This window comes from Pundamilia nyererei, unplaced genomic scaffold, assembly GCF_000239375.1.
Source record: "Pundamilia nyererei isolate P.nyererei 1_Seehausen unplaced genomic scaffold, PunNye1.0 scaffold00007, whole genome shotgun sequence".
Lineage (NCBI taxonomy): Eukaryota > Metazoa > Chordata > Actinopteri > Cichliformes > Cichlidae > Pundamilia > Pundamilia nyererei.
The window spans coordinates 5,758,498-5,783,616 of NW_005187408.1; the positions used below are offsets into that span (position 1 = coordinate 5,758,498).

Sequence of the window (25,119 nt, forward strand, 5' to 3'; positions counted from 1 at the left end):
GCTTTGGCTGAGTACAGTGGGACATTTTCACTGATCAGCTGAACCATTTTACCCTGAACACTGCTCGTGTCAAAAAACATGGGACAGCTAATGTCTCAAAAGCTGTAGAGGCTCAAACACTCATGTTTTATTGCATCAGTTTAACACAAAAATATTAAAAACATTTCAGGTAATCATGAAAACACAGTTAAATGCCACACATATTTTTTTTCTTAGTGATTTGCCAAAATTACCTGGTAAATTTACCCTAACAAAAAAAGGAAACCTCCGCTGTTTGATGTTATTAAATCCATTTTATTGCCTTGTTCTGGTCAGAGCAGTGATTCACCACAGGTGTCTGTAGCACTCCCTCCCAACAGTATTCAAAGTGTTTTCCATGTGGAAGCAGCAAACAGGATTCAGTGACAAAGTGCTGATGTAATGCAACAGAAATGGCTCACGGTACTATGACAAGACTCAACACTGACTCATGTAGTGTAAAAAGCACAAGCAGTTTCATCGGAGAGAACAAAAACCTGCATAAACACACAAAGTACAAATGTTTTCACTAATCTTTACTTTTGCTCTAGACCAATCACAGTCCCGACAATGTAGTTTTATTGTTAGTCCTGGTTAGTATACAGGTGAACTTCACAATATGTTACAGTAAATATTCATTTACTGTAATTTCTTTTTCCATTAAGTTTTAAATTCTCCCTTAGGTAAAAATACTTAAAATTTTATTTACAACGAGCTTGTCTGCATCCATTCAAACTCATAATACTGTTAGCATTTGGACAGAACTCACAATTTTCATCATTGTAACCATTCGTTAAAAATTAAATATCTACTCTGCTTTTTCTTTGCTGGGATCTGCGACCGGCTGAGCAGCAGTGGGTGCAGTTGCAGAGGTGGTAGGACTGGTGGCAGCGTTTGGAGGCGGTGCTGGTGGGAGTGGATCGGGATCGTCTATGAGTGCCTGTCTCCTCTCTTGCTCCTTGATCACTTGAATCAGACAGTAGGTCACAAACATGACGATGATGGTGGTTATGGGGAAGCCTGGGAAGGTAATTCATTGTTAATAAGCTGGTAAGAAATGGCAAAGTTGCCTCATAATTAACAACCAAAATCACCTTTTAGAAGTAGCCGTTTGGCAACCAACTTTGCGAAGTCCAAACTGTTCAAGGCCAGAACGTTGTACAACACAATGCTCCAGAAGTTAAAAGTGTTGAAGATGGCTCTGATGCGCCGAGACATCGCTTCTGACATTGCCATCTGCAAATCATATTTATATACAACATGCACATTAAATCCCTTATCCTTTATAAACTGCTTATTGATGTGTACAAACAAACTCATCTAACCAACCTCAAAAGAGCTAAATGGCTCCACGGAGAAGAATTTGCCTGTCCACAGCTCAAAGTTGAGACCAAAACAGTTCAGGAAAGCCCAGACCAGGACCACCTGACAGGGTCCCAACCAGAGGATGGTGATGCCGAAGGTGCACAGTGTAGCCACAAGCTCCTCCACCACGTTCTCGTGCTTTCCACCCAGGTAATTATACACATACCTGTGGATTAGGGCTTCATCAGAACCTTTGCTTTTCAAATGATTAACATGACTTTAATATTGGTGGCCTTTTGGAGACACTCACTTGCACAGCCAATCGTTGATCCCTCTGTCAAAGTGACTACAAAACAAAATCAGCTTTAGTACTATAGAATTATACCACATGTACGCCTGGAACCACTCACATGTGTTCAAGCCTCACTCACGTTTCAGCAAACACATAGAGCATGGTGATGCATTTTGGTGGCTTAGGAGGGTCAAGGTGATCCAGTCTGGATACCGTGTTGATGACACCAAACATCACAGCTGCTTTCACCCAGTCATACACCAGGTTAAAGTAAGCCAGCCCCACTGGAAACAATGCAGTGACATCAGTTCTGCTGCAAGTTTCCTTTCATCTCAAATAATTGAAATTAAAACTGGAAATTTGTTTAATGTAAGTCAAAGCTTTTAATTATATGTTAATGTTCAGTCTTCATTTGTGCTTTTTTTGCATGCCGTTGGGTTTAAAAATATTAAAACGGGAATTTTCGTGAAGTGGCACAGACCTAGAGCCCAGTCAGACAGGTGCTTCATCAGCTTCAAGTCAGTGGGGATGGTGAGGATGTACATGAAGTGGAAGAGGATGTCCACTACAATGATGACGATAAGGTGGATCACACCGTGCAGGTTGATATTCCACATCTCCCGCTCTTTCCTGGTAAGGTCACACCTGTTGACCTGCAGAGGGCAGCAAACACACGTCACAACTATGGAGAAAGCCAGAAACTTTCAGCCTCTGCAGACAACAGGCCCTGTTATTTAGGGATATTTTAAACGTCAGATTTTTTTTACTGATGGCGACATAAATGCATGTAAACTTTACATTGTGTGTTCTAAATATCTTCATGAACAGTAAAGAAAAGTAAAAGAAACCATCAATTTTAGGTCACACGATCGTTATACTTAATAATTTTGTAACCTGTAAAGAATCAAATTCAACTTACTTGAACATAAAATTGATCAAAAGTCATGATAGGCCCGAAATAGAAGAAAGGGAGGTAGAAGTTGTACTTGAGCAGCTCCAAGATGTTGTAGTTGCCATCTTTTCTTTCACAGTTCTCCAGAGCAAAACTCATACAACGCATGATTGTAAACCCACATCCTCCATAGAAGAAAACAGGACGCAACTCAAAGTCCCCTTCCACAAAACCTGCCTGTTTAGAGAAGACATGGGGAATCGACCATGAGAAATGTATAGACAATACACTGAGGTGTTTGGGTGCCAGCAGCTTACCTGCCAGGAAATGAAGGGTTCACACTTGAATGTAGCCAGCGTACAAAGACCAGTGACGAAGCAAAGCCAGCGGATTTTCACTAAAGAGATGCTGTAGAGCAGGATACAGTGGGAGAGGATGAGGGTGACATAGGTCCAGCCCATGCTTGTCCACACAGCAAGCAGGCCGTACACCATATATACCAAGGACCGATACTGTGGGACAGAAAAATGGTGTCACCCTTGTAGTTTAAAAGTTTTCATACATTCATCATGGGCATGAATATCATCTTTAACGAGTGAATGATACATACAGGGTCACTTAAATCTTTGAAGGTTCTACAGTGGTTTTTAACTTGATGAACCCAAGAGATATAAACTTGCTCCAAAATCAACATCCTCTAGCTCAACTGAAATTTACAGCAGCCCACATGGACAAGCCAAATATCTCATGGAGAATAGTTTTTATGCTCAAATAAGAAAAAGATTGAGCAATCATAACACATATACAAGAGGTATGTTAGGTCGAGTAAAGTTGAGGCTTTCAAACCGAAGAACAATGTCCCAAGTGTCAAGCATGGTGGTGGCAGCATCATGCTCTGGGGCTGTTGTGGTGCCACTGGTACTGATACATTGCACAAAGTGGACGGAACAATGAAGACTGAGGACAACCTCCAAGTTTTGAACCTTCACCTCAACAACCAAACGGTTAAAACTTAGAAGCAACTGTGTTTTATAATGGCTAAAGCAGGCTGACATTAAGCTTCTGGACTGGCCTTCCCAAGGGGTTGACCTCAACCCTGCTGAAAATTTTTTAGACCACACTTAAAAGGCAGGTTCATGCAAGGAAATCAGATGATTTAAATGAACTCTTGTGCACCCAGTTCTTGTTTTTAAGGTCATTAAAGATGTATGGTGTTAGATCATACCACCCTGGGAAAAGAGCAGCTAAAAAAAACAAAACAACAAATAAAAGCTCAGCTGTGACAAAGAAAATTTTGAGGTTGCCAGATAATGGTGAGAAATAAACTTGGGTTCATTGCAGTTCAGTGCTTCACTCAGATTATTAACACTAGCAGTAAATATTGGATCTGTCCTATACTACATTAATCCGCCTACAGAAGCTCAATGAAAACAATCCATCAATCTGTCAGGAGAAGCACCTGTGGAGCCAGCATGGAGCAGATCTTGGCAAACAGCACATGACCAGAGAGCGCAAATATGATGTGGTCTCTAAAGGTGGAAAACCACATCAGCCACTCGAAATCTGCAGTTTCCTGTAGACCAGCGAGCACAACAATATTAGAAATATGAGAACACTTCTGCAAACAAATGATGACAAATGAGCTGCATTCATTTTCTTACCATTTTCCTCCCAAAGTAGTACCATCCTGGCTTCACGCTGGTTTTGAAAGTCTTTCTGTTTGCACTGGCTAACAATGGGACAATTGGGGAAGGGGGAATACAACATTTTATAGTTTGGTACAGAAGCCAAGTGTTTCTGTGCACCGTGTTTTCTTTTCTTGCCCTTGAGTGCAAATGACAAACCTTTGCTAGATTGACAGTCAAACAAATGTAGGCCAAACAGAGGGACTATTTTCTTCTTGTGCTCGGTGGTATTAATACCGACACCTGTTCTCCTCAGCGTGGTCTACATAGCTCAGACTCCTCAACCTTACACTGTCACACTTCCCCCATATGTATACTTCACAGTGTATTGTCTGTACGTGACTGTGCTACAGTCTCAGATGAACTTTGCATTCGAGGAATCTAATGTATGCAGATCAGGAAAAAGAGGAAAATAATTTAGTCAAGCTTTATTTTAGTCTTTTTTATGATTTAAATTGCAAGATAATTTGTTTATAAAGTATAGATAGTCTAGGATAGAGTCACGGAATTAATATATGATTAACTAGTACTTCATAGGTATTTCTATGCTATAAATATAAATAGATATCCTTTAAACAAAATGGTCTTCTTAGTAGTTTTCTGTCACCTACTCCTGTGCATGTTCATCATATTCTGTACACGTTTAGTTGTTGGTCACCTCTGGCTCAAACATCATTCAAGAAATACATGTGACCAACAAGCAAGCAGAGGGAACTAACCAGGAGCTAGATGCAGGTCTCTGCATCGACCAACAGGTCCACCTGGACTTTCCAGTTTACCTGGGCAGAGTACTCACCCAACTCTAACACTACACTGGTCCTTTTGAAGTTGAGGTTCTGATTAACTCTGTGTGTGTCTGTCTTAAGCTACCCCAGAATATGAGAATTGACAGCATGTGGAACGTTGCACATATTCCAGTCGAAACCCACTTAGTCCAGTCTGTTGTACCCCCCTTCCAACCCCCCTCCAACCATCTGGGTCATTGATGGACAGCTTGCCTACACAGTTAGTAGCATTTTGGATGCTTCTGTGCAGAAACTCTTGAGAGAAATTTGCAAAATTTGTTTAAAGAGATTCCTGTGGGAAAAATTAAGCTGTGGACTTAACCTGACATCAGACCTCGTTGTGTTAAAGCTTTCAGATACAATTCCTGGTATTTCATTGTTGTAAATAAACCTGTGAACTTTTAACTCAGAGTCCTAAGTTTGAATCCACCTGCACCACCAGTTAGGACAGTTTTCATTATAAATGACCAAATACAGTAGGCTTAATATTCGGATACTCTTTTTCTGTGTGCATGTGTGTGAGTGTGTTAACTCATACTCACAACTGGACACCTCAAAGATCCAGCTAGTGGCCCAGAACATGGCCAGACACAAAACAGTGTTGTAGAAATAAATCTCATACTTGGGAAGAGCAGCTTTGAGCCCCATGGCGATGCAGTCAGGACAGCACGGAGCTCCGGAGGCTCCTGAATATAAACCACAGAGAAGTCAGAGTACTTTAATCTGTCTGTCACACCTAAAACAGGCGGTGCCAAATAGCATTCCTGAGTTTTCTTATCCTGCCTACAGTAAGACACATATGCCAGAGGTTCATCCCCTTTCCCCTGATGTTATCTTTTATTTTGGGGATCCTTTGGATCCCAGTCACTGCTGTACAACAGGAAGGGTGGCACATTATTCTTCATGAACAGCTGTAATCCTAAAAATAAACTGAGCCTCACAAAAAGTGTCACAGTCCTACTGCAGTATTTGTATGAGGGCATTTATTACATTATTTTGCATAACCCAACTAAAATAGACCTCTAATCCATCGCTGATTCTAAATTTAGGTAACTGTCATCCGTGAACTTTCTGTGACACATTATCAGAGATGGAAAGTAACAAAAGCCATTTGCTTCCTCTTAACCTGTGACTATCACAGAGGACTTTCCACATTTTAACTGTACTTATCTTTGTACATTTATCAAATGGATTAATAACTGCTAATTTTAAAGATTATTAGTCCAGCTGTCAACGAAGTTTCCACATCTGTTATTCAAAGGAAAGCAGAGCAGTAGGATTTTTATTTTATTTTTTAACACTTCAGAGTAAAACACCATCAGTGTTGCTATTAGATCACTCTTACTAACACATCAGATTTTAAATGGTACTTTTAAAATGGTATGTTGTTTTTTCTGGTTTATTTACACTTAGGTAGTTTAAATTGAGCAATTCTTAAGCTTTTTGGGACCATGAACCACTTATAGGATTGCAGTTTTTGACTTAACCGATGATTTACTCAAGGATTTCTCTATGCTCACAAGCTAGCCAGCTGGCTAATAAGGTAAGCTGCGTAGCAGCAGTGGCTGATTGCACCCTGAGATCTACGAATGACTTCATGACATGATTGGTCACGATGCTGTTGTATCAGAGTTTCTAATAGTCCAGAGATAACATGGGAAGAATTAAGTCACATGACATGCTAGTTTTACTGGCATAAATTAATCACACTTTTCATAGTCGCCATGTTGAGAGGGGTGGAGCTGACAGAGGAACTGAGAGACACTGAAATACCATAGGGGTCATGACTTTTCTGTTATATGGGAGGCCTGCCCTAAAACATATTGTATCATTATTATTTTTATTATTGCTAATATTATTAGTAGTAGTATTTTGACTCTAATAGGTACCAGAATTTGCTTTAGTAAGACTAGAAACTAGCAACTAAGGAACAGTCAGAGTCAGCTATAGCAAAAAATCAGTTAAACCTAAATGAACTGTATTAGTAGGCCTGGTCGGATAGTTTAATATTTGACGGTTAAACGTATCTTACAAGATCATATTTGATTTGATTTGCATCTGCATAATAAACTGCATAATTCACTATAAGCATGCCCTCCTATTGTGCCAAAGAGTGGTTCTTTTCACTATTTATCTATTGCTTTGTGGATTCTGATGCCTCTTCTTTGGTACAATAAGAACCTGCTTTCTCCTCCTTATTTAATATATTCTGTTCCAAAAACCTTGCTGTATAATGCCTGATTTTAAGCTTCAATTATTTAAGAATATTGTTTCTTTGACATGTTTGACACATTTCTCATTTATCATAAAAAGGTGGAGGGTAAACTGACCGATTAGAATTTAAAGTGCAGCTGCTGCTATTTTTAACTAAACGATTTCTCTCTGATGAATTGCAGCTTAGGCTTGCACACAATGAAACAGCTACGTGTTGCTATAAGAGAAAAATCAAACTCAGCTAAATGAAGCAACAATGAACTACAGTAAAACCCCTTCCTGCTTTCTCTTCATGGTGTCTGAATGAGATGCATGCTGTTGAAATGCCACATGGTCATGCACTTCAGTTTGTCCTCCACACCACCTGTTGTGATACTGACCTTGATCGCAGTAAGCCCAAAGTAGTTGTTAAAGAAAATTCAGATTGTTTCAAAGGCACTTTAAAATGTCACATAAAAAAAAGAACATGGAAGGAAAGGTAAAGTTTTGCATCTGCTGTGCTTCCACAGAGTGCAGGTCAAGCTGCAGGTCCCTCTGACTCCCTGAGAGGGAGCTGCCACCAGTTAAAGGTGACATGATGTATTTGTACTTTGTCCACTGACACAGAGGGGGCGGAACAGGAGGACTGCTAAAACAGTATAATAGACTATGAGCCACACAACATTGGACATCTATTCAGGTCTCCTATATTTGCTAATAAGCAGCAAATAGTTAGCAAAACTCACTGAAGCCATATGTCGATATTTTCACATTTAATACTGAAAAGTCTGAAGTTGAAGCCCTCATTATATTTACATAGTTACATGTACTCATGTCTGCATTGCGTCACACTGCTTAACATAACATACTTTGAAGATTTGAGGAACTATTTTTACTGTCAAAAGAAAAAAGACCCAGATATTTTATCTGTAAAAAAATTTTCCATTCTACATGTTGCCAGGTCTGTTTTGGGATGGTCTAAGCCTCCTGCAAATTTGAGCAGCCTGAAGCTCCGTGTCTCAGATTCTAACAACAGCTCACTGGGAGATATAAAACAACACGCAGTGCCAACTAGTGACAATATCTCAAAATACAATACAGTTTGTCATTTAAGCGGCAAATGAAAGGAACTGTAGGACAAATATTTTGTTGTTTATTTGACAATCAAACGTGACAATGTAGAAAATTATAGATTATTAAACCGTTCTCCTCCTTCATAGGAACAGTTCAACGTGTCAGTTGGTGATTTGCTTGAGCAACACTGTTCTCCAAATGTTATCTCCAATTGGAGATAGGAGGTTTTGGGGACCTGTACAGAGTGTGTCCCACTTCGTGAAATGAATGGGTGGATGGATGGTTACTCCTTCTTGCTGGACTCCTGTCCTTCAAAGACGGGGTACTTGCTCTCCACATCAGCCCACTTCAAGGTGTCACTAGCCAGATGTTGTATAATGTCTGGCAACTCTGTGATCTGTGATATATTTTAGTAAATTAGTATCCAAAAAACCAACGAAAAAAAAAACAGATATGGCACTTTCAAAAATCAAAACAGTTGACTGGTTTACCTCGGCCCTGATTTGCCTCATCGAGTCACGGTCTCTCAGAGTGGCCGTGTGAGGCGTCTTGTTCACTGTGTCGAAGTCGATGGTGATTCCAAAAGCCACTCCGATCTCATCTGACCGCGCGTAGCGCCTCCCGATGGACCCTGAAGAGTCGTCTACTTTGTAAGACACACCGTTTCTGGTCATAGCCTCAGCTACAAGGAGGAAGATGATGACAAAACCATTACATTTGCTTAAGTATGAATATACAGCTATTAGCTGGGTGTAACATTAAGACTATAAATAGGAAGAGACTATTGCCAACCTCTAAAACTTGCTAAGTAATACTACATGTATACTCAGTATTCCAAGACCTACCATGACTTATAACCCTGGCAAAGTCACTCAGTAATCTGAAAAAGAGAATGTAAAAGCAGATGCTTTGGCAGTTTGTTGGTCTGGAGCACTCAGGTGTGTAATAACACAATTCCCAGCAAATTCAGCCCAAGGTCAGACCGTGCAACATGCACAGGAATTGCAAATGCCGCTGGAGCTATAGCTGAGACTCTGCAAGCCTTAGCATGTTAAATGTTAAACTTCATAACAATACAGACTAAACAAGTATGACTAGTTTGGAAGATTTACCAGGACAAACATATGCTGTGTTTGGTGAAAACAAAACACAGCATGTCAGCGTGTGCACCTCATAGCAACTGTCATGCACGGTGGTAGAGGGGTGATGATTTTGGCTTGTTTTTAGCTAACGAACTCGGACACCTTGCAGTCACTGAAAATCAAATGTGAGGACATCTGTCTGACAACTAAAGCTCTGCTGAAACTGGACGATGATCCCAAACCAGCAGCAAATCTATAACAGAATGGCTCAAAAGGTAAAGAATAAAGGTGTTGCAATGGACCAGTCAAAGTCCACACCTCAACCTGATTGAACTGGTGTGGCAGGACATTCAGAGATCTGTGCATAAACAATGCATGAGAACCAAACAGAAAACAATTAGTTAAACTAGTTACTGGAGAAAGCACTGGGAACAGAGATACACCCCATGATTCATGATGGGGTGTATCTCTGTTCCCAGTGATCAACTAAGGGAAATAAGAAAATCCTGTATTGAATTTGGCCAGGCTGCAGACAATGTCAGACTAAAGCTAAGCCAAGCTAAGCTAACTATATCCTGGCTCTAGTGGCTCTAGTATTCACCAAATACTATTGAAAAGAGCATTTGAGTATTTAACTGTAACAGCCAACACTCTACTGAAATGGAAAGACTATACTCACCTAAATGGTGGATGAATGGCACAAAGTTCTGGTTCTGGCTCAAAGGCAGGATGGAGCATTTGTATGGAGCCACAATGGTAGGAAAGCTGAAATACTGACCACAGAATAAAGCATCTTAAATCAAAACAAAACAAACACGTAACCGTTACTCAGATCTGTTTTCTTGTTGTGGAGTATTCTTACCGTCCTCTGTTCATCCCCCTCCCGGATGTGGAATGAGTGCTCGTAGATTGAGTACATGATTCTGCCGATCCCAAAAGAGGGTTCAATTACATTGGGAATAATCTCCTCCACTGTGACAGGAAAAAACAGAGACATTTGAGAGTTGTTGTTTTTTGTTGTTGTTGTTGTTGTTTTTGCCACCCTTCCACAATAACTTGCCTACTCTGGCATTAAAAAACAGGATTGATGTCACCTCTTACCATGCAGGGTTTTCTGGAACCTCTTCACACTGACCATGTCTTTAGTGAGTTTGAAGGTTTTGCCGTCTGTCTCAAAGCTGAACTCCCTACAGACAGAAACACAACATCAAGTCACAAAATGCTTCATAAATGAACTTTATGGTTGTTAAGAGCATGAACGTCATTAATTACCCTTTTTCACTGAGAAGCTTTTCCTGATCGCTGATGTAGCAATCATCACAGACAGCCAGGTACTCCAGAGCCAGCTTGGCATCCTTTTTGTAGGCCATTCCAATGGCACTTTTGTTGGGCTCAAACTGGATGACATTTACTGTTTTGTATGAACTAATTAAGGCATAAAACTTGGGAAAAAAAACATAACAATGAAGAAAGGATGGATAAAGCCACTGAGACATCAGCCACTGGTTGGTGAAGCCTTGGCTTAAGCATTTTGGCCATCGCCATCTTGTGTGTTTGAAAGAAGACCCGGCTGAGAAACACTCCACATCCTATACATGGTTTAGGTCTATTTTACTCTAAATAGGACTGCAATTTACAATATAAACACTACATCTATATCAAACAGGGCTTAAAACTGGCTACTCAGATCATAAACTCATAAAAAAAAGTGTTTACTGAGATCATAAAAGTGTAGTAGGGTTCTTTTCTCAAACTATATTGCCTCTTTTTGTAACCATGAGCCCCCTGCTGGCCAATACAAAGAATGCAGGTTGAAGACAGAGGCTTCATTTTTCAAACCTGTATCCACAGCCTGAGTGATTTTAGCATGAAATCTAACACTCCTCCTCACCCCCACGCAGTCGCAGTAATGACTCCCCCTGCTTGAGCTGGTTCTACTGGAGGTTTCCTGCTGATAAAAGGGGAGTTTTTCCTTCCCACGGTTACCAACTGTAGGGTCTTTACCTTTTAATATAAAGCTGTTGGTGTGAATTGGTGCTCTTTAAATAAAATTGAATTGAAACGAAGGAAAATTGTTCAAAGGCAAAAACCTATATTGTAAATAAATAAAGTTGGATATTTAAAATATTTTATTAATAGGCTATAGGTCTGACCTGACACATTTAGTGTAATTATAGTCAGGTTGTTGGACTGGGACCACAGAAGGATATGGGCTCTTTTAGCATCTTTTCTGCCACCAGAGGGACTTTGGTAGCTCTGGAGTGACACGAAAGGTCGTAACAGGAGCGATCCGCACAGCCCACAATTTCAATCCAACCCTGAAGAAGAAAAAACACAAAGGTGCAACTAAAATATAAAACTGGACGCTGTCTTTATAATGCTTTAAATGGTTTTAGAAGTCTGTTAGTGGAAAGAAAAAATATTTACATAGGAGGTTTTGGACTCAGCATCCCAGCAGTCACATGCGTAATGAGCCATCTCGTTTTCCATGTGCTGACGGAAGCGCACTTTGTCTTTGGATAGTCCCACTTTGATCAGATACAGGTAGATTCTTCCAATGAAGTAGCCCAGCACAGAGTTGTTGATGACTCCCTGCAGCAGAGAGACAGTGAATGTAAAGATGTGCGTCAAATACTGAATTAAATACCAAACTTGCTTCTAACCATTCATCTTTCATCTATGCTATAGTTTTGGTGCTCTAAGGTATGTCAGTAAAACGACACCTACCTGCTCCACAGCATCTCCCAGCCTCATCATTTGTGCTGACTGTCCGCTTGTCTGAGCCTGGGAGGAGAACAGCATGATCTCCAGGTCGGCCACATTGGAGAATTTAGGGTGGACCTTCTCATTTGGGTCCACAAAGTGCTCGATCTCAGCCATGGTGAACTCCCTGCAAGCAGGAAATGCTGATATTTCACCCAACATCCCTTTTGGAAGGCAGCAATAATTCATTCTAAGCATTACCTAACACGAATGAGTCCAGAGCGAGGAGATATTTCATTCCTGAAGGAGTTTCCGATCTGAGCAGCAGCAAAGGGAAGCTTTCCCTGGTTGAACTCCAACAGACGTTTGAAGTTGAGGAACATTCCCTGAGCTGTTTCAGGTCGCAGGTAGCTGCAGAAATACCAACGTGCACAATTTCAACACAGCAAAATAATAAACCTTGAAAGGAATGTTGCAAGTGCAGATATGAGTACCCAGGCATGTTCCCTCCAGGCCCGATGGACGTCTGAAACATGAGGTTGAAGGAGACAGGAGGTGTGAGGTCATTTCCTGTGGCAGGAGACTTGACGTTGTATTTCACAAACAGATCGGCCAGCTCCTGCTGAGCGTAGTTATCCATCTGAAACAGAGGGACCACAAATGCATCACAGGATTATTTCTTCACCAACACACCGGTGCATGTGTGTTTGCGAGGCACACACCTGTGTGATGACATCCTCCAATTCATTCACCTGCCCCACTGAGCACTTCTCCTCACACATCAGTTTCTTTAAGTGAGCTGTGAGGAATAAAACGAAAAAGAAGATAGATGCAAGGATTAACACGCACATTTTTAGATTATTGTTTCATTGATGTGTTTGTCTGTTTGGTTTTAGCCAATAATGAGATCTAAGAAAACCAGCCAGTCAATAAGTCCTTTATATAAAATGTACAATATAAAAAGGTTAAATGTCATACAAAGAAACCCATAGACAACACAAAACTATCTTCATGTGCAAAATCGCTCGAAATATCCCTTTAACTAAGAGTACAAGGTTAAAATAGGTAGTTATTGCACACTCTGTTTAAATGTTAAATAATTATTCTCATTTTCTTTCTTTTTTAAAAGGTCTGTTGACCTGCTTGACCGATGTCATGTGGAAGAAAAAACTTATCAGTTATCTGTGCAGCTCGAAATCAATTTCTCAGAGGAGATACTAAACAGCAAGGCAGGTAAAAACCTGTTCAGAACTCGCTCTGCAGGGAAATAAATATCACCAAAATATGTCTAACATCAGCAAGATTATGATGCTACTCTGTATTTCTCATAGTTCCTTTAGTTTTCTGTCATTTTCTGTCCATGTCATGAAATCTGACACCTTGTCAGAAAGTTTAAAGCCACCTTTGAGAAGATGATCTGCCCGGTAGCATTCGCCTGTCTTGGCATCTTTCACCATGTAGTCAGCAAATTTATCCACATGCCCAGAAGTCCTGAAACAAATGGGGAGCTGGTTATAGGACAAATCTATTAGAAGCCAAACTTGAATTTGTGCTTACCTACTTGAGGACGGGCTCGGGGGTCAGCATGGTGCAGTCGATCTCCAGGATCTGCTCCTCCTGGATGAAGTGCTGCCTCCACACCTGCAGGATGTTGTTCTTCAGAGCACAGCCCACAGGCCCGAAGTCGTACAGGCCACTCACACCTGAGGAACAAGTAGACTTTTTTAAATAAAATAAATATTGATTTAAAAATGAAGCATTTCCACAAGTGTTTTCTTGGTTTTTCAGCTTTTCCTGTATCAGCTTCTGTTATCCTTCCTTTCTGCTACCTTACCTCCATATATGGCAAATGCCTGATCATAGAAGAACCTCCTCTTCAATGTATCTTCCATCTTCACTCGATCCACTGTATCCTCTTTGGGCTGCAGAGCCAGTTCCTGTAATGGGAAATGATGGTGTGAGGCAATATTTCTTAATCAGAGTGGGGGTCATAAAAGTTAGCAGAGAGGCACGCGAAGAAAAACATGTCAAACTGAAAGCAGAATCAGTGCAAAGGCCAATCAGGAGCTGTGAGACTCTCACCTTTGCTTCAAGAGTCTTTTTCCGTGATTTCAGCTCTGCAGCAGCTTTGCTCACCTCCTGCTCCGGAGCACCTTTCTCCCTTAACTCACGGACCAAGTCACCCTGCAGAACAGAACTACACTTTACCTCCTCTCCACACTCGAATTATGTGGTTTTTCAGTTTCAGTAACAAAGGCTGAGCCAGGGGTCGGCAACCTGCGGCTCTTTAGTCCTTATAGTGCGGCTCCGCGAGGTTTGGGAAAATAAATTAGAAGTATTTAGCTGAAGTATATTTTTTATTTATGTTAGATCTTTTTTTTTTAACTTGTAGTTCTAAATTGGAAGATTATTGTGATATTGAAATATAAAAATACAATTATATTCTATTATTTTTTTCATCGCTCAAAAAAAGCGTCACACCCGCGGAAACGCGGTGCATTTATCGAGACTTTCAACCCCAGGTAGGCCAATTATGGATCTTCGGATCCACATTACGTCAGCAACTATTCTCCACCGTGAACTATGTTAAAAACAAACACTGCTCACGCCTCACAGATGACAGCTTACAGTCCTGCATAAAGATGAAAGTGACTTCGTACAGCCCTGATTTGCAGACGCTGTGCGCAGAAGTTCAGGAAGTCCCATTGTAAACATATCACGGCCAACACCCGACGATGTTTGTATGAACACGCTTTTCAGCATCTCTTTATTGACCACTTTTCACACACGGTTGCTGTACGCATACAGCCGGCTGTTTTCAGCTCACACACCAACACAACAGCATAGAGAGCACAGACCGCGAGGCGTGACTGCGGGTGCCGCTCAGGTGCGTCCGTCTCCCCTGCAGCGGTGATGCAGACCACGCCCCGCCACACACATTGACCAGGTAAAATACATATTTAGGCAGAATATTGCAAATATCTATTTTTCATTTTTTGGCAGCATAGTGCTTTTTTTCCAATTATTTTTTAAAAGCCAGGTCAACGCTCCAAAAGCCCAAAGGCGATATAAGGGCGGCGGCTCACAACGGTTTTTGTTTGCTACATGGATCATTTTCGTTCAGCTGGGTGTCTTTCCTTTTGTTATATTTCTTTAAGAGTTCAAAATGTGTTAATTACATAAATAAAATGTAATTTTCTCATTAGCACTTAAAGGATTTCATAAGCAACACACCTTAGTTGTTCACACAAAGCACAAAGGTAAAAAACAAACAAACAATATATACAGTGTTATCTTCATTTTAGATGTCAAAAAGTATTTGCAGCTCCCAGTGTTTTCTTTTGCGTGGAAACCAGGTCCAAATGGCTCTTTGGGTGTTAAAGGTTGCAGACCCCTGGGCTAAGCAATGCTCTGATACATGTGAAAACAGAAATGGCAGATACTTGAAATGATCATGATCTATTTAGCGAAACCAACTATGATTAAAAAGTAACAAGAATAACGCTTGTTGAAGAGCTGCTGTTGTTTGTTTGAGAAAAGAAATCTTCAGATGAAAAACCTACCTGTTCCCGCACAGCCTGCCTAAAAGGAGCCAGTAATTCTTCCATGCTGACACTCAACAGGTTGCTCTTGTTAAAGTCTGCTTCAAGCTTCCTTCAGTCTGAGACACAGAGAGGGAAATGTTTTCTTCTCTTTTATAGTCAGACTCTGGCAACGAGGTTGTTGTGTTGCATCATCCAGGAAGCTCAAATCAATTCTCCATTCCAGGTTGAAAACGAAACCACACTGGTCCTGACTTTCTGTCAACAGTATTGTTTAGTCATTAGCATTAACAGCCTAGTAATACATACACTGTGCAGAACAATGGCCCCAGGATAGAAATAACATGATGTGGCTCTTTTGTTCCTCCATCCAAGTATGAGCTCTGACTACAACACTAAAAGATTTTTTCATTTTTTTCATTTGACATGACACATTTAATAAATAAATAGCATGGAGCATAAATGCACAACGTGAAACTATTTGATTATTGTACACAGTGAACTTGAAGCCAGTGTGCTTAACTCTGCAAGAAAGTGTTTTGGAAAATTTGTCCTAAACAAGTATAACGGAACATCAGTGATGTCTGGAAGTCAGAAATCTCATCCTGCTCACTCGGTGTCTCTGAGACGCTTTATCCTTAACAATTATTTAGTAGCAAAGTAACATCTGGTGTGAACATCTGTCAGATCAAGTCTGACAGTCAGTGCACTGTGATGACCCCCTGTGTGAACGAGGAAGCAGCTGAAAGAAGCTTCAAATTTGGTAGAAGGCACAGTCTCATGGTTAACTGAGGTGAAAAAGGCTCCAAACTCTTGATCTGTACATGTGGCAGAATTATTAGTTTTTGGAATAAAGAGGCAAAGTAATCTGACTAACCAGCTAAACAAATATCCATTTAGGATGTTTGTGCATTAGGCCTTGCTTTTTCTAAGTAATAGAAGTAATAAAGGAAGAACCTACACTTTAAAGCATTTAAAGCATCCTAAAGTAACTTCACCTTAACAGTGGTGCCTTATTGTGCATGTAGGATCGCAAAAACCTGTTTACCTTTACCCACCTTTGAGAATTTAACAGGCCCTTAATAGAAAATAAATAAAAATGAGCTAGTAGTGGAAGTAACAGTGAATCAGTGGTGCCAGCTAATGGTGAAAAATAATACTATCAGTCCTTTATTTTCCACCCATCTTCTTCCAATTCTCCAAGCATCATGGGGGTGGAGGGAACACTGGAGCATATCCCAGCTGTCACAGGGCAGAAGGCAGGGTACGCCCAAACAATTTAGATTAGGTTAAAAATCAACTCTAAGTGCATCTTTGGAAGTAAACCGGAGTATTCATACAGAAAGATCCCAGGGAACCAGTGAATTTGAACCCAGGACCTACTTACTGTTAGGCCTGCTAATCACAACGCCACTGTGCCGGCTGCTGCTTTGCTTTGAATTCTCAGATATGATGTTGAGCTATGAGGCAAAAAAAAAAAAAAGAATCCCACTTTTAACAAAAACAATATAATCATGGTAGGAAGCAGAATATCTGTCATACACATGAAACATGAATCGGTACGCTGCGTTAAACACATCAACTTGTCACGTGCTAAAAACAATTTCGCTGACTAGTCTTCTGTTTTTAAATCATACTGGATTTACTTGTTTCATTCATGTTGGCTCTGATACACCGTTTATGTTCAAACTAATAAAACTGATGCGTTGGACATTTTTAGTCCACATTTTTTCCACTGGAGGAGAAAAAAAAAAAAAACCTAGCCAAAAAGAAGCAAACATTCAAAACATGGTTTAAATTTCCAAGCATTAAGATTTTAGTTTTGGAGGTCATCTTAAAAACTCCTGAATTACCGTAAGCTTAAGAAGGCATTTTTGAGATTAAAAGCAATCGCTGAGCAGCAGTGGCTCAAAAACAAGAAGAAAATATCACAGCTGTTTGTCCGTGTCCTGTAAGTGCCGACTCTTTTTATTGAAACTGTTAAATATCTCAATCAATATCTCACTGCCTGAAACTGGAATGGTGGACGCTTCCTTCCACTGAAAACACCCTGATTACATTTCTCCCTTTTAACATCGTATTGGCATGGTCGTGCATGGATGAAATGCTGCTCGTCAATGAAACAACAGTCCTGTGCAAGCTTTACCACAACTGTTAAGATATGATAAATACATGACAATTTAGTGATTGCAGTGGTGTGGATCACAAAGAGGGCTCTGTGCGCCACTACAGCTCGTCACAATCCAGTCGCGGCAATCGTCGCGGCGGTGCATAAGCAACGAGTCTGTGGATTTATTATGAAGTGGCTGGCAGACGGGAGAACTCTACTCTTCGCTCGTGTCCTTCTTGCTGGTCTCCTGTCCTTCGAAGATGGGGTACTTGCTCTCCACTTCCACCCAGGTCAATGTGCCGCTGGCCAAATCCCGAACGATCACGGGCAGCTCGCCGACCTGTGAGGAGAGAAAAAGAGGAGCGTTTTTACTTAATGGTGTTATATGGTGTGTGTGGAACTCGAGGTGAAATGCACTTGGAGTAGGGTTAAGTCATGTTGCAGGTAATTTTACTGTCGAAAGAATTATCAATCAAGTCCAAAGATATGTATGGCTCGTGTCTTGGCATCACTCTGAGCCCAACACAAGTGTAAACCAGAGAAAATGGACTTAAAGCCTAAAAACACAATTGATTTTCTTGTTGTTGCACAGTTTATGCATGCAGCTGTACTGATGAGTAAAAGAGGAATCTCTGTTCCATGAAATGTGAGTGAAACAGACTGAAATACATCATCTGCTGCCACACTAAGAAGCTCAGCCTCGTTGCAGCCAGGCAAGCAAGGTGCTATATAAATGGAATACATTAAACACCAATTCTACTGTACAGCCTATGTTTTGGAGACCATTTTTCATACCAAACCACACAAAATGAATGAATGAGCTGAAAGGTTATGAAAATCACTACCATGTTTGCTCAGTTTTTTATGTTTTTCTGTGCTGTGACAAAAGCACCGCCCTAGAGTTTACCTGCGCAGCCCTAACGCATGTAAAAATGGAGTGAAGTGAAGCAGTACCTCGGCCCTGATTTGCCTCATAGAGTCACGGTCTCTCAGAGTGGCTGTGTGAGGCGTTTTGTTCACACTGTCAAAGTCAATGGTGATTCCAAACGCCACTCCGATCTCATCCGTCCTGGCGTAGCGCCTCCCGATGGATCCTGAAGAGTCGTCCACCTTGTGAGATACGCTGTTTCTGGTCAGCGCCTCCGCTAAGGAGAAAAGAAAAAAGCAGTTGGAGAAAATGCCATTTTTCTTCTTTGACTGAAATAGGATGTTTGATTTTGGAATCACTTACATAATACCCTCACAAAAGGCATGAACTCTTGGTTTTGACTCAGAGGCAGGACGGAGCACTTGTAAGGAGCGACAGTAGCAGGGAAGCTAAAGTACTGCAGTGAAAATGAAGACGCATCATTAAAGGAAACCAGCAAAAACAAAACAAAGCATGCAAAAATACTCAACTCTGTAAGGAGCTACAACAATATAACAAAATCAGGCAAATGAAATTAAGTGCTACTCTTTAACTTGTTAGTAAAATACACATAAATCAATCACAAGGATTCAACGTTCCAGATCAAAATCTAATCATAAAGAAATAGATGAAGAGGATGAGTGCAGCAGCACTGAACATGGTGTCAGTTTGTAAGGGCAGAAACATCGATGTTGTCAGACTTACCGTTCTTTGTTCGTCGCCTTCTCTGACCTGGAATGTGTGCTCAAAGATGGTGTACATGATCCTACCGATGCCAAACGAGGGCTCGATCACGTTGGGAACAACTTCCTCGACTGTGGATGACAGAGACATTATAAAACCGCTTGCTCCGGTATCATTTCCCCTCACGTTTCTCTTGAGTGAAACTCACCGTGCAGAGTCTTCTGGAATCGCTTCACGCTGACCATGTCCTTTGTGAGTTTGAACGCTTTGCCTTCTGTCTCGATGGTGAACTCTCTGAGGAGCACAAATTTGAAAAACTAACTCTTTCCTGAAAATGTACTTGAAACAACCATCAGTATGAGGATTAGCCACAGCACTCACCCACTCTCACTGAGCAGCTTTTCCTGGTCTGTAATGAAGCACTCGTCACACACAGAGAGGTACTCCATGACTATCTTTGCATCCTTTTTATAGGCCTTCCCAATGGCTCCTTTATTGGAATCAAACTGGACGACATTTACAGTTTTGTGTGGAGAAGTTAAGGAGAAACACCGATCACCAACATCAAAAGGCTCTTTCGTGTTTTGGGACTTTCTCTGAAGTTGTGTTTCTACTTTGATTTAAGGATATGGGTTCTTTTAGAGGCTTTTCAGCAACCAGAGGGACCTTGGTGGCCCGTGCGTGGCACTGCAGATCGTAACAGGACCGGTCAGCGCAGCCTACGATCTCGATCCAGCCCTGCAGGGGACAAACATTACTTTGAGCATCAGCATACAAAGAAGCTGATAAAGCTGTGAGGAAACGCTGCAGTGGGACGTACGTAGGAGGTTTTGGCTTCGGCATCCCAGCAGTCACAGGCGTAGTGAGCCATCTCGTTGTCCATGTGCTGTCGGAAACGCAGCTTGTCTTTGGCAATACCAACTTTAGTAAGGTAGAGGTAGATCCTCCCGATGAAATATCCCAGGACGGAGTTGTTGATCACTCCCTAAGTGAGACAAGATACATTTTTTGTTGCTTTTCATCTTAAACTCTTAAACTGACTATTTTGGATTTGACATCATCATTGGTGTTCCATGTTATGGCCACCTGCTCTACAGCGTCTCCCAGCTTCATGATCTGTGCAGACTGGCCGCTGGTCTGAGCCTTGGAGGAGTATAACATGATGTCCAGGTCAGCTACGTTGGGGAATTTGGGATGATCCTTTTCATTCGGGTCCACAAAGTGCTCAATCTCAGCCATGGTGAACTCTCTGCACAAAAATATATATCACACAGTCACATTCCCGTTTTCTCTCTCAGCTTAAAAACAAAATATTATTTGAACCAGAGGACACACCCCCTCCTCACCTGACACGAATGAGTCCAGAGCGAGGAGAGATTTCGTTCCTGAAGGAGTTTCCTATCTGAGCAGCAGCGAATGGCAGTTTTCCCTGGTTGAATTCCAAAAGACGCTTGAAGTTGAGGAATATTCCCTGAGCTGTTTCAGGCCTCAGATAGCTGCAAATGCAGATTGATTAAAAACCAAAATTAATGACACAAATGTGAGGAAACGTTTCTGCACAGTGCTGAGGAGTCATTTTACCCTGCCATATTCCCCCCTGGTCCAATGGACGTCTGAAACATCAGGTTGAAGGAGATGGGAGGTGTGAGCTCGTTTCCTGTGGTAGGGGACTTGACGCTGTATTTTACGAAGAGGTCAGACAGCTCTTCTTGGGTGTAGTTGTCCAACTGGAAACCGGTAAGCCCAAAAAATGCAAAATCAGTGATTTACAGCCACGTCAGAAACAAAGGTTTTTCAACATGACTCATTTTGTCTCAATTAACACAGACCTGGGTGATGACGCTCTCCATCTCAGCCTTCTTCTCTGCTGTGCACTTCTTATCAGACATCAGCTTCTGAAGGTGGGCTGTAACACACAGAAAAACCAGACAGTGGTGTTTTTGTTGTTTTTTGTGACTTCCCACCAACATCCCAGCCTGCCCCCAGCACCTACAGAGAGTCCTACAACAGTGCTCAACGTAAATATAGTCATTATAAAAAGTATGAGTGAATGCGTGTGTGCTCAGCTAACACTGTGCATTAAAAGAAGCACAACAAGTAAAGTCTAATTCCACCTGGTAGGAGACCGCGGGGCTAAGGCACCCAACAACCCTGAACCAATCGCACCCCACAGACCCAGAGGAGGCCTTATATGTCCTCCACATTGGTTGCACACACTATTTATGTCATCTCCTAATGTATAATCTGTTAAAATGGCAGCAAATTCATTCATGTTTATTTACATTGTACAAAGTCACAACTCTGGGATATGTACTCATGACAGTTGCGATGTTTTTGTAAGCTGCAATAACGATAACAAACAGTACGTGAAATACAAAAACTGACCATATGTGAAAATGTGCTGCAAACTAAAAAGCTTCACGAAAACATGCTTGTTTTGTTTTTGTTCCTCATGTAATTTGAAGTACCTCTGTTAATAAATATTACACACTTTTGTGTTATCTGGGTAAATAAAAAGCCTTTTGGGACACGTCCTCAGTCCATCACAAGCTCTTGGTACAGTTCCAGTGTCTCGGATTCTAGCGGCTGTATTACTTTGTAAGCCCTGCGTGATTTCTGCTGGTCCAGCCACTTCCATCCCCCCCCTCAGGCACAACAGCAATACTCAGAATAGGTGACGAGCAGCAGTTGCCCCTCCTGTCTGCAGAGTCCCATTAATAATACAGATCCACCTTTAGTTTACACAGTGCTGGAAAACTAGAAGCAAACCATGCTCACCTTTGAGGAGGTGGTCAGCCCTGAAGCATTCGCCATTCTTGACATCTTTCACCATGTAGTCTGCAAATTTGTCCACATGTCCTGAAGTCCTGGTGGAAGAAATAACGTAATAAGTGTATTAATGTCAAGGATTTAAAATGCATCCCAAAGAAACTCGTACATTCAACAGTGTATCTGCAACCGGGCTATGGAAAGCTGCTATTAGTGGCAGCTTCCATGCATAAAATCGCAGAAATCAATGTGCGCCCGTTAACAAAAACCCACAGTTCAGCACTTTGGAGCTGACTCTAGGAACCACTAGGCGCCTTTTTTTTTTTTTTAGCAGTTTCTGAATTACCCTTTATTAAATATAAATAAACAGCCTATTAAAGCCTAATACAAATGTTGAGACCACGACTACAACAGGTTCAGTGCACCTACTTGAGGACGGACTCGGGGGTCAGCATGGTGCAGTCGATCTCCAGTATCTGCTCCTCCTGGATGAAGTGCTGCCTCCACGCCTGCAGGATGTTGTTCTTCAGGGCGCAGCCCACAGGGCCGAAGTCATACAGGCCGCTCACACCTGAGGAGCATTACTGCATGGTAACAGAACGCTTGAAGACGCCATCATACGCTGGCTTAAGCACTAACCGAAAGCTTAATTTCCACTGCTGGCTATCCAGGTCTTACCTCCATAGATAGCGAAGGCCTGGTCGTAAAAGAATCGCCTCTTGAGGGTATCCTCCATCTTGGTTCTGTCGACGATGTCATCTTTGGGTTGCAGTGCCAACTCCTGCAATTTTTATACAAAGTGCCAAGATTAAAATCACAACAACATCTGAGCATTAAAGTCTGTTCTTGGCCTTAAAACACAGAGCCTTCCTGGCATGGTTATTAGAGTTAACTAAAACTAGATGAAAATGCTTTCAGAGGGTTGTGTGTTATTATTGTCAAATCTGTGATGATTTTCCTCAATTTTGGCACTGACATACGCCATCCACATATTACACTAAAATACATTAAACACTTCCAAACAATAACGACACTGAATCACAAATCTACTCTGGAAACAAACTGACGCTAAACTGAGTTAAAAACAAAAAGTCAAAATAAAATAAAAAAAATAATTAGAAAATACAAAACCATAATAATAGCTTTGCTTCCAGGACCCTCTTACTTGCTTTCGTTTACCCGTCAGGTCTGACTCAGGTATCATTTTGTGAGACATGTTAAGATCTTTTATAGCTCAGTATCTGATCGTCTTATACAGGAGATTGTGAAAAAGGCTTAAAAATACTCAGAGTGATCTCAAAAACCCAGATTTGTCATTTTGATATAGTTTTCACAGCATCCCAGCCAGGTGGAAAGATGATACACTTCTCAGCTTTAATGAAAAGCATCGTATTTTCAGAGTGGTCTGGCTGTCTGGGGGTGTGTAAGCAGTTGAAGAGCATATCATATATCTAAAGTTCAACTGCTCCAGAGTACCATGAGCTCAAGTGGACTTGATTTGCTTACCTTGGCCTCCAGAGTCCTCTTCCTCGCCTTTAGTTCTGCTACAGCTTTAGTAATATCCACATCTGGAGCTCCATCCTGTTTCATTTGGCGAACCAGGTCCCCCTAAACAGAGAGCGAGGTGGCTTCAGACACAGATAAACCAACAGAACCATACTACACGAGTATGGGCATGCTTACAAAAAATATGCTGAAGGATCAGTGTTGTGTAGGTTTTTTGTTTTGTTTTTTGTTTTATTAGCAGTACAAATTTGGCTTCCAATCATAACCACGCCCTTTCCACAAGTGTATGCAAAAGCAGCTGCAACAGCAGCAGCTCAATGAAACGTGGCAGAGAGCGCAGACATAACTGACAGTTAACGTTAGCAGCTAGCTAGAAAGCAACTGATTCATTGACAGCGAGCAGCCGGGTCCTGTTAGCCGGCTAGCCTTACGAGCGAGAAGGCTAATGTAACAGAGTGGGCGGTACTAAAATATATTTAATCACACTGAGAACAAACACTCTTTATCTATAACGATAAAGATAAGGCGATAAGTCCCAATTACCTGTTCTTTCACTGCAAGCCTCAAAGGGGCGAGAATCTCTTCAATGTTGCCGTCCATGGTTTGTCCTTCCGCCAGCTGCAGCCACAGGCTTGTTTTCTTCTTCTTACACAAGCACACCGACGTTGAAAACGGCCGGTTTTTACGCGGGTAGCGAAGCGACTGCCGAACAAACCGGACCGTGGACACCGGGCAGGAGCGTAAAATCTCAGTGGTGGTCCTCAGCAGTGCTGATGCTGCGCCGCGAAGAAGCATGGACGGGAGTAATGCGAGAAAGAGAATGATGAAATCTCTGAGAGCAAGTAAACACTGCTTCCGCCGCCGGGAAGCACTTTCTCTACGCCACACGTACGCTGTGTGCCCATTGTACACTCTCGGCAGATTCGTCACACATGCTGAGGGGTAAAATAAAAATAAAAAAATAAAAAAAAATAAAAAAAACCATTATAAATAAAATTTTTAAAATGAATAAAATAAACTGAAATAAAAACGAGTTTAGATCGATATTTTTTGTCAGCTAAGATAACAACTTAATTCTAAAGTATATATTCTGGATTACTGCTCCATCACCCAGTCATATCCGTTGCCCTTTTGATCTAGCTAATTAATATGTGTGCACAAAATTCAATTCAGTTTTATTTATTTGGCGCCAAATCACAACAACAGTTCTCGCGAGACACTTTCTATTCCAAGCTAAAGACCATACAACATTACAGACCCCAGCAATCAGACAAGCCCCCTACAAGGAAGCAAAAAAAGGAGAAAAATATCCACTGTATTCAGTAAATGTGAATTTATTTGTCTATGGGCCGGCATTCATCAACAAATCTATAATCAGCTCATACAGATCTACAAGCATTTATTTCAGTTATTGACAAAAATAATGACATTTTCCGAGAGAAACGAATAACTAAAACTGCTATAAGCCGATTTCAGTCTGTTTATTGTAGGGCCAGGATTAAATCATTACAGTCATTCAGAAATGGTAACCTTGTGTCTCTCTGTGGATACTGTGGAGTTGTGCCCATGAAG

At 41.3% G+C, this 25,119-nt stretch overlaps 3 protein-coding genes across 3 annotated transcripts; all 3 read right to left on the reverse strand.

Moving 5' to 3' along the window:
* Positions 1-278: 278 nt before the first annotated feature.
* hhatlb (hedgehog acyltransferase like, b) lies at positions 279-7,738 on the reverse strand. Its single transcript, XM_005722690.1, has 12 exons — positions 7,572-7,738; positions 5,520-5,663; positions 4,169-4,236; positions 3,967-4,080; positions 2,825-3,019; positions 2,535-2,744; positions 2,097-2,268; positions 1,755-1,899; positions 1,634-1,669; positions 1,348-1,549; positions 1,113-1,254; positions 279-1,038 (listed from the first exon to the last, which is right to left on the reverse strand). Exons 2-12 carry the CDS (start codon positions 5,623-5,625, stop codon positions 827-829), a joined length of 1,602 nt encoding a protein of 533 aa, XP_005722747.1. The 5' UTR covers positions 5,626-5,663; positions 7,572-7,738; the 3' UTR covers positions 279-826.
* Positions 7,739-8,309: 571 nt separating this feature from the next.
* LOC102201000 (glycine--tRNA ligase-like) lies at positions 8,310-15,762 on the reverse strand. Its single transcript, XM_005722691.1, has 17 exons — positions 15,593-15,762; positions 14,112-14,213; positions 13,864-13,966; positions 13,591-13,732; positions 13,432-13,520; positions 12,752-12,828; positions 12,524-12,669; positions 12,291-12,440; positions 12,054-12,216; positions 11,754-11,918; positions 11,537-11,644; positions 10,599-10,744; positions 10,428-10,513; positions 10,189-10,298; positions 10,006-10,099; positions 8,736-8,926; positions 8,310-8,641 (listed from the first exon to the last, which is right to left on the reverse strand). The coding sequence occupies exons 1-17, from the start codon at positions 15,635-15,637 to the stop codon at positions 8,528-8,530; spliced, it is 2,031 nt and encodes a 676-aa protein (XP_005722748.1). The 5' UTR covers positions 15,638-15,762; the 3' UTR covers positions 8,310-8,527.
* A 1,744-nt stretch (positions 15,763-17,506) lies between these two features.
* LOC102201280 (glycine--tRNA ligase) lies at positions 17,507-24,419 on the reverse strand. Its single transcript, XM_005722692.1, has 17 exons — positions 24,091-24,419; positions 23,548-23,649; positions 22,720-22,822; positions 22,471-22,612; positions 22,051-22,139; positions 21,102-21,178; positions 20,854-20,999; positions 20,619-20,768; positions 20,359-20,521; positions 20,093-20,257; positions 19,903-20,010; positions 19,654-19,799; positions 19,481-19,566; positions 19,294-19,403; positions 18,913-19,006; positions 18,636-18,826; positions 17,507-18,021 (listed from the first exon to the last, which is right to left on the reverse strand). The coding sequence occupies exons 1-17, from the start codon at positions 24,340-24,342 to the stop codon at positions 17,896-17,898; spliced, it is 2,250 nt and encodes a 749-aa protein (XP_005722749.1). The 5' UTR covers positions 24,343-24,419; the 3' UTR covers positions 17,507-17,895.
* Between the last annotated feature and the right edge of the window lie 700 nt (positions 24,420-25,119).

Bases quoted from the DNA above. Each gene is read 5' to 3' on its own strand.
- LOC102201000 (XM_005722691.1), bottom strand. From the start codon at position 15,637: ATGGAAGAATTACTGGCTCCTTTTAGGCAGGCTGTGCGGGAACAG. The intron at 13,733-13,863 runs GTAAGGTAGCAG...CTTGTTCCTCAG, and splicing joins GGCATTTGCCATATATGGAG to GTGTGAGTGGCCTGTACGAC. The intron at 10,745-11,536 runs ATATCCTTCTGT...ATTAGTTCATAC, and splicing joins AAAAGATGCTAAAAGAGCCC to AAAACAGTAAATGTCATCCA.
- LOC102201280 (XM_005722692.1), bottom strand. From the start codon at position 24,342: ATGCTTCTTCGCGGCGCAGCATCAGCACTGCTGAGGACCACCACTGAG. The intron at 20,258-20,358 runs GTGGCCATAACA...TGTCTCACTTAG, and splicing joins TGGGAGACGCTGTAGAGCAG to GGAGTGATCAACAACTCCGT. The intron at 18,022-18,635 runs GTACTGCTTCAC...CTCTCCTCACAG, and splicing joins TGAGGCAAATCAGGGCCGAG to GTCGGCGAGCTGCCCGTGAT.
- hhatlb (XM_005722690.1), bottom strand. From the start codon at position 5,625: ATGGGGCTCAAAGCTGCTCTTCCCAAGTATGAGATTTATTTCTACAAC. The intron at 4,081-4,168 runs GTAAGAAAATGA...GCTGGTCTACAG, and splicing joins ACTACTTTGGGAGGAAAATG to GAAACTGCAGATTTCGAGTG. The intron at 2,745-2,824 runs GTAAGCTGCTGG...TTCTCTAAACAG, and splicing joins AACCCTTCATTTCCTGGCAG to GCAGGTTTTGTGGAAGGGGA.